Source organism: Coptis chinensis, chromosome 3, assembly GCF_015680905.1.
Source record: "Coptis chinensis isolate HL-2020 chromosome 3, ASM1568090v1, whole genome shotgun sequence".
In the NCBI taxonomy this organism is placed as follows: domain Eukaryota; kingdom Viridiplantae; phylum Streptophyta; class Magnoliopsida; order Ranunculales; family Ranunculaceae; genus Coptis; species Coptis chinensis.
Genome location: NC_141458.1, coordinates 66,472,212 through 66,484,063, shown reverse-complemented (window position 1 = coordinate 66,484,063; position 11,852 = coordinate 66,472,212). Strand labels below are relative to the sequence as shown.

Genomic DNA, 11,852 nt, shown 5'->3' with positions numbered 1-11,852 from the left:
CATGCGTCTCTAGCACCACTGATCCGGGGAGGGCTCACCCCGCTCCATGGACACTTCCAGACTTTCATCTAATGGGGCTCCCTCGTTGCCCCATGTATTTCTAGCTTCTCTAACCCGAGGAGGGCTCACCCCACTCCCCGTGCTCTCTCGGACTTTCGCCTGATGGGGCTATCCCGCTGTCCCATGTATCTATAGCATCCCTGATCCGGGGAAGGCTCAACCCACTCCGTGGACCCCCCAGACTTTCGTCTAATGGGGCTCTTTCGTTGCCCCATGCATCCCTAGCTCCTCTGATCCGAGGAAGGCTTGCCCCACTCTGCGGTCTCTCTCATACTTCCGCCCGATGGGGCTCCCTCGCTGCCCCCAGCATCTCTAGCTTTTCTGACCCGTGGAGGGCTCACCCCACTCCCCAGGCTCTCTCAGACTTCCGCCCGATGGGGCTCTCTCGTTGCCCCATATATCTCTAACATCACTGATCCGAGGAGGGCTCACCCCTCTCCGCGGACCCTTCCAGACTTTCGTCTAGTGGGGCTCCCTCATTGCCCCATGTACTCCTAGCTTTTCTGACCCGAGGAGGGCTCACCCCTCTCCCCATGCTTTCTCAGACTTCTGCCTGATGGACTCTCTCGTTGCCCCATGTATCTCTAGCATCCCTGATCCGAGGAGGGCTCACCCCACTCCGCGGACTTTCCAAATACATATAGTCCCTATACAATTCTTTACCCTGAAATACATGAGGCATTTTTTCTGTTCCTATAAGGCTTACGTTACTTTCTGCGATACCATGGACAACAAACTTCACTACATTCACAAAAGTGCTGCGGTTTTATATTTTTACATTCAGCGGGGGTCCTCCTCTCCGACCCCCTTCACATTGCTCATGACTTGCTTACATTTAATGATAAAAAAATTTCAACAGTCTTACGTTCCATGGTCTCTCTATCTGCTTCCCCTCCATGGTCTGCAACTTGTAGGTTCCGGACCCTCCAGCCTCTACCACGGTATACGGCCCTTCCCATGTTGGACCCAACTTCCCGTCCTTCTCCTCTTTCGTACTCGGCGTCACCCGCTGCAGCACCCACTCCCCGACCTTGAAATGTCGTGGCCTGACCCCGCCGGTTGTCTTGTCTCTGCGCCGCCGGTGATATTCCTCTAGCCGAATACGCGCGGCATCTCTTTTCTCCTCCAACAAGTTCAAGTCTCCAGCCAATATACGCCAATTAGAATCATCTTCCACCGTCCTGGTTCGCCCCGTAGCCGCGATCATCTCTGAAGGGATTACAGCTTCGACTCCGTACGCCATGGCGAAGGGCGTCTCCTTGGTACTTGTCCTCGGGGTGGTTCTATATGCCCACAGCACATGATTCAGCTCATCGGCCCAGGCACCCTTTTTATCCTCCAACTTCCTTTTCAAGTTGTTCATAATCGTTTTGTTGGACGCCTCTGCCTGTCCATTGCCCTCGGGGTTGTAAGGAGCCGAGAAACCCTGCCTCACCCGATATGTCTGTAAAAATGCTGCCACTTTTGCTCTCGTGAACTGAGTCCCATTGTCGGCGATTATTGCATATGGTACCCCGAACCTACATATGATGTTCTCCCATAGGAACTTAATCACTTGCGCCTCTTTGATCTGCTGTAACGGAACGGCCTCAATCCACTTTGTGAAGTAGTGCGTTGCTTTGCCGGATGTATCTTTCTCCGCCGCTTGCCCGCGGCAGCGGTCCTACTATTTCCATTACCCACATGGAAAATGGCCATGGGCTTGACCGCGTTGTGTAGGGGTTCAAAGAGTCGCGAATATCCGCTGTGAGAATCTCTGGCATTTGAGGCATCTCTGTGCGAAGTCCACTGCATCCTTTTTCATATGAGGCCAAAAGTATCCCTGTGTCAACAACCGGTGTGCAGTAGTTCTTCCCGCAGAATGGCTCCCACAGTCGCCTTCGTGCAGTTCTGCTAATACCTCCTTAGCTACTCGAGACCCCAAGCATTTCAACAATGGCCCACTGAAGTTTCTTCGGTATACCTCTCCTTCTACCAAGACGTATCTTCGAGCTGTCTGCTCCAACCTTCTCCTTTCTTTCTTGTCCGTCACCACCTTCCCTCGCAAAAAATCCCTGATGGGATCGGTCCAGCACTCTTCTTCCTCGGTTACCTGACATGCCTCCGCCCCTTTTTCAGTGCTAGGTCGGTCCAATCTCCCCACCCTTATCGTCCTCTCTTCTGACCCCGGCATTGCCGCCGCCACATATGCCAGTGCATCGACATGTCTGTTCTCCCCCCGACCCAGGTGTACAAACTGGATCTTTGCGAACCTTTTGGCCCTTTCCCGCACCACTTCCAGATACTTTGCCATCCTTGGACATCTAGCTACAAAGCCTCCGTTAACCTGGCATACCACGAGGTTCGAGTCCGAATACACTATCAGCTCTCGGACCCCCACCTCCTCAGCCATCCCCAAACCTGCTATCACTGCCTCATACTCCGCTTCATTGCTTGACGCCGCAAATCCCAATTTTGTCGTCAACTCTATCCTATTATTATCAGGCGTAACAAGCACCACCCCTATGCCGCTACTTTCATCTGTGGCTGACCCATCCGCAAATATCCTCCATCCATTCCTTTTATCCCAGGGGTCCATCGTACCTAATTCCCCATCTTTCTCTGGTTCCATAATCATTTCTTCCCCCCAATTAGGATCCTCAGCAGGGAATTCCGCTAAGAATTCTGCCACTGCTTGCGCTTTCTTTGCGGTCCTTGTCTGATACTGTATCTCGTACGCACTGAGCATCACCGCCCATTTCAACATTCTTCCCGAACTCTCTGTCCTTAATGCATGCTTAAGGGGTAGGTTGGTAACCACTACGACTGAATGGGCTTCGAAGTAGGGCTTCAGCTTCAGAGTCGAAAAGATCAGGGCTAGTGCATACCTCTCGATTCTACTATATCTCGTCTCTGCGTCTAGCAGTGTTTTGCTCTGAAAATACACCGGACTCTCCACTCGATCTACCAGACGGATCAGCACCGAGCTCACCGCATACTCAGAGGCCCCTAGATACAGGTACAACTTCTCCCCTTCCTCCGGCCGCGATAACAAGGGCACTCTGCTCAAATACCCCTTCAATACTTGGAATGCCACTTCGCACTCCTCCGTCCATGCGAAGTCCGGCGTACTTCGCAACAGCCTATACAGCGGTCTGCATTTGTCAGATGACTTGGATATGAACCTGTTCAACGCCGCCACCCTTCCTGCTAGCCGCTGTACCTCTTTTACATTCTGCGGGGATGGCATTTCTATCAAAGCCCTTATCTGTTCCGGATTAGCCTCTATGCCGCGGTGGGTCACAATGTAGCCCAAGAACTTGCCAGTAGTTACTCCGAATGTGCATTTCTCGGGATTCAATTTCAAATTATACTTCCACAATATGTCGAAAGTCTCCCGCAAGCCCTCCAAATGCTCTTCCTCCGACATGCTCTTTTCCACCATATCATCTATGTACAGCTCAATCCCCTTCCGAATCTTGCTTTCGAACATTTTCTCGCCCAGTCTTTGGAACGTGGCTCCCGCATTCTTCAGCCCAAACGGTATCCTGTTGTAGCAATAGGTGCCACCTTCTACCACAAACGCGGTTTTCTCCTGATCCGGACCATACATCGCCACCTGGTTGTATCCCATTGATGCGTCCATGAACGAGAATACTTTATACCTGCCGTCCTGTCTACCAATTCATCTACCCGTGGCATAGGGTAGCTGTCTTTCGGGCACTCCCTATTCACATCCGTGAAGTCGACACACATACGCACTTTGCCATTCTTTTTAGGCACCGCGACCACATTGAATGACCACTTTCGGTGAATTCGGTTTCTCGTGATGATGCTGCTCCCTTCCGAGCCTTTAACACCTCTTCCGCGAATACTCTCCGGCGTGCCGATTCCGATACTCCACAACTTCTGCCTGACTGGCCTGGCATCTTCATTCATGTGCAACCTATGACACACAAATTCCGGGTCTAACCCTGTGACATCCTCAATCGTCCACGCAAACACATCCCTATTTTCCGACAAGAACCGTATCAACCTGTCTTTCCATTCCTCCGTTAGATTGGAACCTACCGAGATGAGCCTCTCTTCCTCTCCTTCTCCAATAGTCACCACTTCAATTGTATCTAAAGTCTTTGACCCCTCCGCCGGTCCCCCTTTCACCTCCGTGGAGCCGATCTGTAATTGATATGCCCGTCTCTTCCTCGGGTGGGGGCCTTCATCCTCTGTCTTATGCACCAACCGCTTCACTGTTCCCCTATGACTGTTTTTGGCTGTCACCTGATCTCCGCAGACTTCGAATGTACCCAAAGGAGTTGGAAATCATATCACTTGATAATATGTAGATGGTACAGCCTTCATCTCGTGAATCCACCTTCTACCCAAGATCGCGTTATATTGGGAGGCGGAATCCACCACCATGAACCGCGCGAACACCGTAACAGGGCCCGCGATCACCGGCAACAAGAGTTCCCCCATGGGCTCCATCATGCTTCCGTTGAATCCATATAATTTGGTGCGGGGAGGCCTCAACTGTCCAGGATCCATCCCCATCTCTTCCAGAGCTCCTTTAAACAACAGATCTACCGCGCTTCCACAATCCACCAACACTCTCTTCACCAGATAATTTCCCATCGCCACCGTGATTACTAATGCGTCCTCATGAGGGGAATCCACTGCTTGCAAATCAGACCTACTGAAGACAATCATATCTCGATCTTCGGTGGATCCCATTCTTGGTCGAGGAACCGAGACCCTACTACTGATTTGTTGGATGCTCGCGGTCCTCCTCACCCTATCTCTATGCGCATTATGACTTAATATATCCCCACTAAAAATCACATGTATAGTCCCCAGCAGCTGACCCTGCCGCTGCATGCGGTCATCATTTCGTGCTTTTTTCACAAATTCCTTCATTTTGCCCTTATCCACCAATCTCTGCACCATCCACTTCAAAGCATAACAGTCATCCGTCTCATGATTTCGCATCTGGTGATATTCGCAGAACGGTTTATCTGGCAGCTCCATTGGGGTAGTCCGCGGTCCCTCATATCCCTGCAGGTTTTTAATAAGTGGTAATATCTCCCCCAACGGTCTGTTTAGCGGCGTCACTTCTATCTCCCGGTACGGCTTCTTCTCTCTATTCTCCTGCTGAACTCCTTCCCGTGCTCTTTCCACCCTTGGGTTGTATCCGCGATACCCTTCACTTCCCCTCTCTGCATTCCTCCCTTTGCGGTGCTCCCTATCCTTGTCCAAAGACAGAACAGCTTTCCCCGCTCTCCTGGACTCCCTCGGCAGTGTGTCCTCATACGATGTATTTTTCCACCCGGGGATACAATTCGTGCAACGTGGCAATCTCATTCTTGGCGACGGATTGATGTACTCCCGTCCCTGGCCGTAGCCCGCATTCAAAGGTGATGACCGCGGTTCTTTCATCCAAGTTCTCCACCTTCAGAGTTTCGGCTTTGAACCGGCACAGATATTCTCTCACTGTCTCTGCTGATTTTTGCCTCACGTTAAACAGGGCCGCGATGTCAACCGTCCTCTTCTTCTGGTGTATGAAGTGCCCTACGAAAGCCTGCTCCAACTCCTGGAAATTCTCTATACTCTCCGCTGGCAGCCGGTAGTACCAGTCCGACGCCCCTCCTTTCAAACTTGCTGGGAACATCATGCACCGCAGTCCATCATACCTTGGTTTTTGCCATAGCGGCATCTGTTGCCTGAAGTGGTGGATATGATCCGCCGGATCTCCGGTTCCATCGTATCTCTCAAATCGGGGCTGGTTAAAGCGCTTTGGGACCTCCAAAGCCCAGATCCCGCTCATCAATAGGTTGCGATTCAACCCGGCCACCACCTGTCTGGCCGCTCCTCCCCGGCTTTTCTCTTTCTACTAGTTTGCTTCTCTGTCCCTATCTATCAGATATTGTACTTGTTCGATCGTCAAGCCTGCCACCGGATTTTCCACCAAATTGGGCTCCTCTTCTTCCTCCTCTGAGTCACCGTTCGCTTCCTCGTCCAGTCCTTCCTCGTGTCTTTCCTTCTCTCTCCTCAACCCATCATTCTCCTCCCTTAGCCTCCCGATCTCCTCCCTCATGAGCCGCGTCTCTTCTATTTCTAAGTCGGCTCCCCCGCCTTCTTCCTCTATCCCTCGCTTACGGTGTCCTTTCGCCTTTTGTACTCTCTTTGGCCTGCCGGTTTGCTTCTTCGGTGCCATCTTTACTCGGCCCTCTGCTCACTTCCCCACAGACGGCGCCAAATGTATCAACCTAAAATCCGAACTCTCTACTAATGTCACTCTCTCTCTCTTCTTCTTTCTTTTTCTTTCCACCTCCTTTTTCTTTTTCCCCCCTCCCCCTTTTTTTCCTATCTACTGTTCTTTTTATACCGTCTCTCCTCCTTTTCCTGTCTGTCGATCCTCCCCCTTATCCTCTGGTCGCAATCTTCCCACCTATCCTCTTAGGGTTCACGTCCCCCTTCTTTATGCTCCCTCGCCCATCTTTCTTATCTTGCCCCTGTTTTCCTTCATTAATCCTTCTGACGTCATTCCTCTGACCTCACCTTAGGGTCCATCGCCTCAAATGCCATCATGGTGCCCCTACTTTCTCACCTCGCCCTCCATCTGTCCCTTCATCTAGCGGCCTCCATTCTGCGCATTACCCGACACGCGCGTCTGCTTTTTAGGGTTCCGCGTCCATGTTCTCATTGTCCTCCCCTGTTGTTTGATTCCACTGCACCCGCCCCTCTTTTTGACTTGGTCCACGGCTCTATTACGGGTCACTACAGTTACGTACTAACTAACACAAACTCTACTGGAGTAAACATGACAGGCAAAGGGTGGCAAAAAGATTTGAAATGAAATACCAAAAAACGCCACCCCCAAACAAAATTGGAAAACTCTTTTTAAGTTTCAAAATATTTGTTTGGCCTATACTCTAGAAAGGTGGTATGTTACAAAAAATTATATGGGTCTTTTTAAGTAAGATTCCCCAGACTTATGTGATATATATATATATATATTATCATGCATTTTACTATACATCAATAATCTAAATAATTGTGAATCTTTCCATAAATAGTTAACCATGGAATGCACCACCAAACAGAATCAAGTACCAAGACTTTCTACGACGCAACTTAGTGGAATGAGAGCGAGATCTGATGGACCTAGAACCTAATCGAGCGTGTACTCTCTTCTTTTTTGAACGAAAGGGTGTTCAAGTGAATGATTGTGAAAAAAAGAATGGTTTTGGAAAATACTTGGAATGTGGATAAGTGTTAGAAGAAAAGGGTGGAAAGAATGATTGGATTCTATGAGGGATTAGCTCAGGTGGATGGTGGTCGGGTGGTGCTCTAGGTAGTTTTTGAGAGGGTGGATGATCACAGGCTCTTAGAAACTCATAGAATTCCTCATCTAGCTTGGTCGCATCTACATAATTATGGTATTCATCTACATCTTTGAAAAAGTCATCAATCTCGTCCAAAGAGTCGAAATTGTGATCTTTGTCTTCTTCCATAAGAGGGGTATCTACTAGTGTGGGGACAAAAGCATCAGCCACACTAATGTGAGATACAAAACTTTCAATGGACTTCACTTTTCCTTATACAAGCAAACCTAGTTGTCCCTACTTGAGTCTAAACATGTTAACCTCCACAGAAAGATTTCCAAAAGAAAGAGTCATTGAGCCATCCTGGCAATTCATTTGGGCATTGGCGGTTGCCAAGAAAGGATGCCCTAAGATGATGGGAATAGAATCATGAGCAGTTTCTGTGTCGAGAATAACGAAGTTAACTGGGTAGTAAAAATCTTGAACTTTAACGAGAATGTTTTCAACTACGCCTTTGGAATATTTAATAGAACGATCGGCTAACTACAAAGTCATTTTGGTTGGTTGAAGTTTTGTTAGACCTAGTTGTTTATATAAATAAAAAGGGAGTAAGTTAACACTCGCCCCTAGGTCTAATAAAGCAATTGTTATGAAGGTATCACCTATGGTACATTGTACAGTAGGACGACCAGGGTCCTTGTACTTAACAATTCTGTTATGTTCAGATAAAGAGGGATATTGTTCAGTTAAGAAGGTTTCGTGGGGTATGTTAGTTTTCCTCTTCTTGGTGCACAACTCTTTTAGAAACTTAGCGTGTCCAGGTAGACTTTTTATAGCATCTAGAAAAGGTAGGTTTATAGTCAGATTTTTAAACACTTCCCTAATCTCATCAAAATTCTCATCTTTTTTAGACACAATTAGTCTTTGGGGATACGGTGGTTTATCTCTATATTTAGCATAAGGGTCAACAGTATTATTAGTCTTTGCTTTATCTTTAACCATTTTCCATCTAGGTGTCCATATTGGAACCTCTACAGGTGTAGGGTCTTCAATTTCTATTATTGGGTCTTGTAAGGTTTTCCCTTTTGGTTGTGGTTTAACTGGTACTTTTACAATTGTAGGGTCTTTAGTTTCTATTATAGTATTTGGTATGGTATCATTTTTAGTTTGCGGGTGATCTTTAGGCATAGTCACTTAGTTATCAACTACTCGCCCTGAATGAAGGGTAGTGACTCACCAGAGGTCCCCCGGTTATATTACCATTACATCAATACTTTTTATTTCAAAGGCGGTGTTTGTTGACTTAGGATTAGGCAATCGCTGACACACGGAAACAACACTGTTTGGTTATTATTTTGGTTATGAGACATGTCAATAACCTTTTGGCACAAAGACTGCATCATTTGCATCGTTTGTTTCATCATATTAGAGTTTTAATCATGCTGATCTTTCATCAAGTTGGAGTTTTTTACATAATTTGATTTCGTTTTTCCAACAAGGTTACTACTGCTACTTCTGTAGATGGTTGAACTGGAATTAAAGCTTGTTGAGCGTTCATGTCTTGATGTTGATAGTTCTGTGTCATGGGTACTAAACCTCTATTCTAGTCACCTAAGTTTCTTTGTCATTGAGGTTGAGTTAACTGGTTGAAGTTTGATAGTTGTGGTGGTGGTTGTGCATAAACAAGAGGACAATAGAAATCGGAATGCTCAAGACTAAAACAGACATTACAACGAGTAAATTGAATGTTCATGACAGGAGTGGGTTGTTGTTTAACAGAGATGGTATCTACCTTTTTAGTGAGGACATCGATAAGAGTTTTAAGCTCGGGATCAAGTTTAACCTCAGAAGAAAGAGTGGAACGGGAAGAGTCGTTACCTCCCCAATTGTTGTTCCTCTTAGATTGATCTTCTAAGAATTTATAAGCCTCCAAGGCTCCTTTACTAAGAAATCTACCCCTAGTCATGATATCTAGAACCTCTTTATGATAATGTGAAAGCCCCTTGAAGAAAGCACGAACAAGCGTGTCTTTTGCAAGGTTATGATGCGGACATTCTATGAGAAGATCAGTGAAACGGTTCTAGGCCTTTGAAAAGGATTCATGATGGTTCTGGTGGAAGAAATAAATCTTTTGAAGCATTTCATCGATCTTCAGTGGTGGGTAAAATTGTTCCATGAACAATTGAACAAGATTAGCCCATGAGTCCACAGAGTTTGGCGTTTGGGCAGTTAACCAAGATGCCGCCTTGTCGGCTAGGGTGAATGGAAACACCCTAAGTTTAACTGATCCGGACTTACGCTAGGATGATGGAATGTAGTGAGAACTTGTTCTATCCTATGCATGTGTTGATAAGGCTTATTGTGTGCTAAACCATGGAAAACCAGTAACAAGTTAAATATATTCGGGGGAATTCGAAAATCCCCTACTAGGTCTGCAAGAACGATGCATGACTTAGGGCCATCGTTTAGTGCTTTATAAAAATCAGAGAGAGGTGTCTCTGGTTCTTTAGCCATTAATGCAGGTGTAATGTGTGAAATTCTAGATAGGCGTGTGATATTGCGTATACAAAAAAAAAACAAACCTAATTATACTAGAATTGAAACTCCTCTGACAGAAGAGGCGAGGAGTGTAAGAAAGAGTACCTGAATGCCTCCTTGCTACGCTTATTAATAGCGTCTTGTATACGCTAGTTCAGAGTATTTAACAAGTTAGAAACACTGAATAACTTGAAGAAATGGAAATTTGGACTAACCTGTGAAAAATGGGTCGCTTTCAAAGAAGAAGAGGCGAGTCAAAATGGCCTTGGTAGTAGGTCGCTTTCGAGTCCAACCCGAGTTCCAGGCGTTTCAGCACAGGGGGCGCTCAAAATTTGCCTTGATAGGGCGTGGGTCGCACTCAGGTTCAACTCAAGTTCCAGGCGCTTCAGCGCAGGACACACTCAAACTTAGCCTTGGATGGGCGCGGGGCGCACTCAAGCTTTTCCGGGGAAATTTTTAAGTTTCTGAACAAGACAATCACAGTTAGAACCAAACAAGGGTGGGTGGGTTGAGAATGGGGGATTGCCCCTTGCATTCAAGCAATTGAATTCTTGTCCTGAAAGAGTTTAAGATGGCAGCGGCACCATTTGATAATAGCAAATTTACGTAAACTAACTATCTATGCGTAAACACAAATAATCAATTAACTAAATAAGGGCTTAGATCAATATTCCTACTCTCAATTCATATTGCAATATATAAAGAGTACGGATTCGTTCCACTCATAAACCATCAAGACATAAATAGAATTCAACTAATCAAACAAAAGGAATAATGATGAGAGTAATGATTTGAATAAGAAATTAACTATTATGATGATACTACAAATTTATACTAAATTAACTAACAATATAATGATGTGAATCAAAGATAGAGAATGTTAGAGAGAGAATTAAATCTACTTTTCAATTCCTATAAGTGTTAGAATAGATTGTTAAGAAACCTTAATCTTTATATTCTCACTAAAAGGTTAAATATAAATCTTAGACTTTTATGATCCCTAATTCAATTATACCATCTCTAGTCATAATCAAATTAGCATGAGAGGAAGGTTTGTTTTCCATTCTCATGGCAAAACTCACAATCCTCTAGTTTAGATTTTTCTCTTCTTATCTCTAAGTCAAAAAAAATTGAAACTTTAAACCTTAATCAACAAATCTATGCTAAACAAATCAAGTCCTCTCAAGGCTTCATTAACCTCCCTCTAATGGGAGTTTAGCTTTGATTCATTGGACTAAAATTACTAACACAAGAACAAATAGAACAAGTCATTTGATATAAGTAATTTAAACTTTATAAATCTAAATTTGAACAATATTCTAAGATTCAAAATGAATTAAAACTGAATTTAAAACTAATTTAGAACTACGATTGTGAATAACTAATTATCAATTTAAGACAAACTAAATCTATGAATCAAATATTGAATTAGAAACTAAAACTTGAAATACAAACTAATTATTGATTCTAAAAACTAAATCTTGTTCTAAACACTAATTTGATGCTAATTAACTAGATCTAAAACTAACTATTGGATCTAGACTAAGTAAAGCTAAGTAAAAACTAACTATTGGATTATTGATTAACTAAAAACTTAGTATCTTAAGAGCTAAGTCTTTCTCTCTTCAAATAGAGGAGACAAGATCCACAAATTCGTGCATGGGCTGAGGAGCCATGTTTTGGGCCGGAAAATCGAGCCCAAAACTTCATTATTTTAGTCTACAAAGGGGTTTTCAACTGGAAATGACTTCAATAGCATTTTCGTCCACTTTTGCTTCTCTGATTTGGTCAATGCTTAAACCTTTAGAAAGCTCTTTCCGATCTGGTCGTTTTGACGTAAGGTAGGCCCAATTCCGAGGTCTGAGTCAAAAGATACGGCCTTCGGAAGTTCAGCTGACTTTTGTGTGCTATTTCTGCCCGCGTTAACTTTGACTTTTCAGCTTTGACCGGGCA

At 45.2% G+C, this 11,852-nt stretch overlaps 1 protein-coding gene across 1 annotated transcript; it reads right to left on the bottom strand.

The window, feature by feature from the left end:
- Positions 1–4,359: 4,359 nt before the first annotated feature.
- On the bottom strand, positions 4,360–5,397 carry LOC147510467 (uncharacterized). Its single transcript, XM_086598146.1, has one exon. The coding sequence runs from the start codon at positions 5,395–5,397 to the stop codon at positions 4,360–4,362; it is 1,038 nt and encodes a 345-aa protein (XP_086454272.1).
- Positions 5,398–11,852: the final 6,455 nt, after the last annotated feature.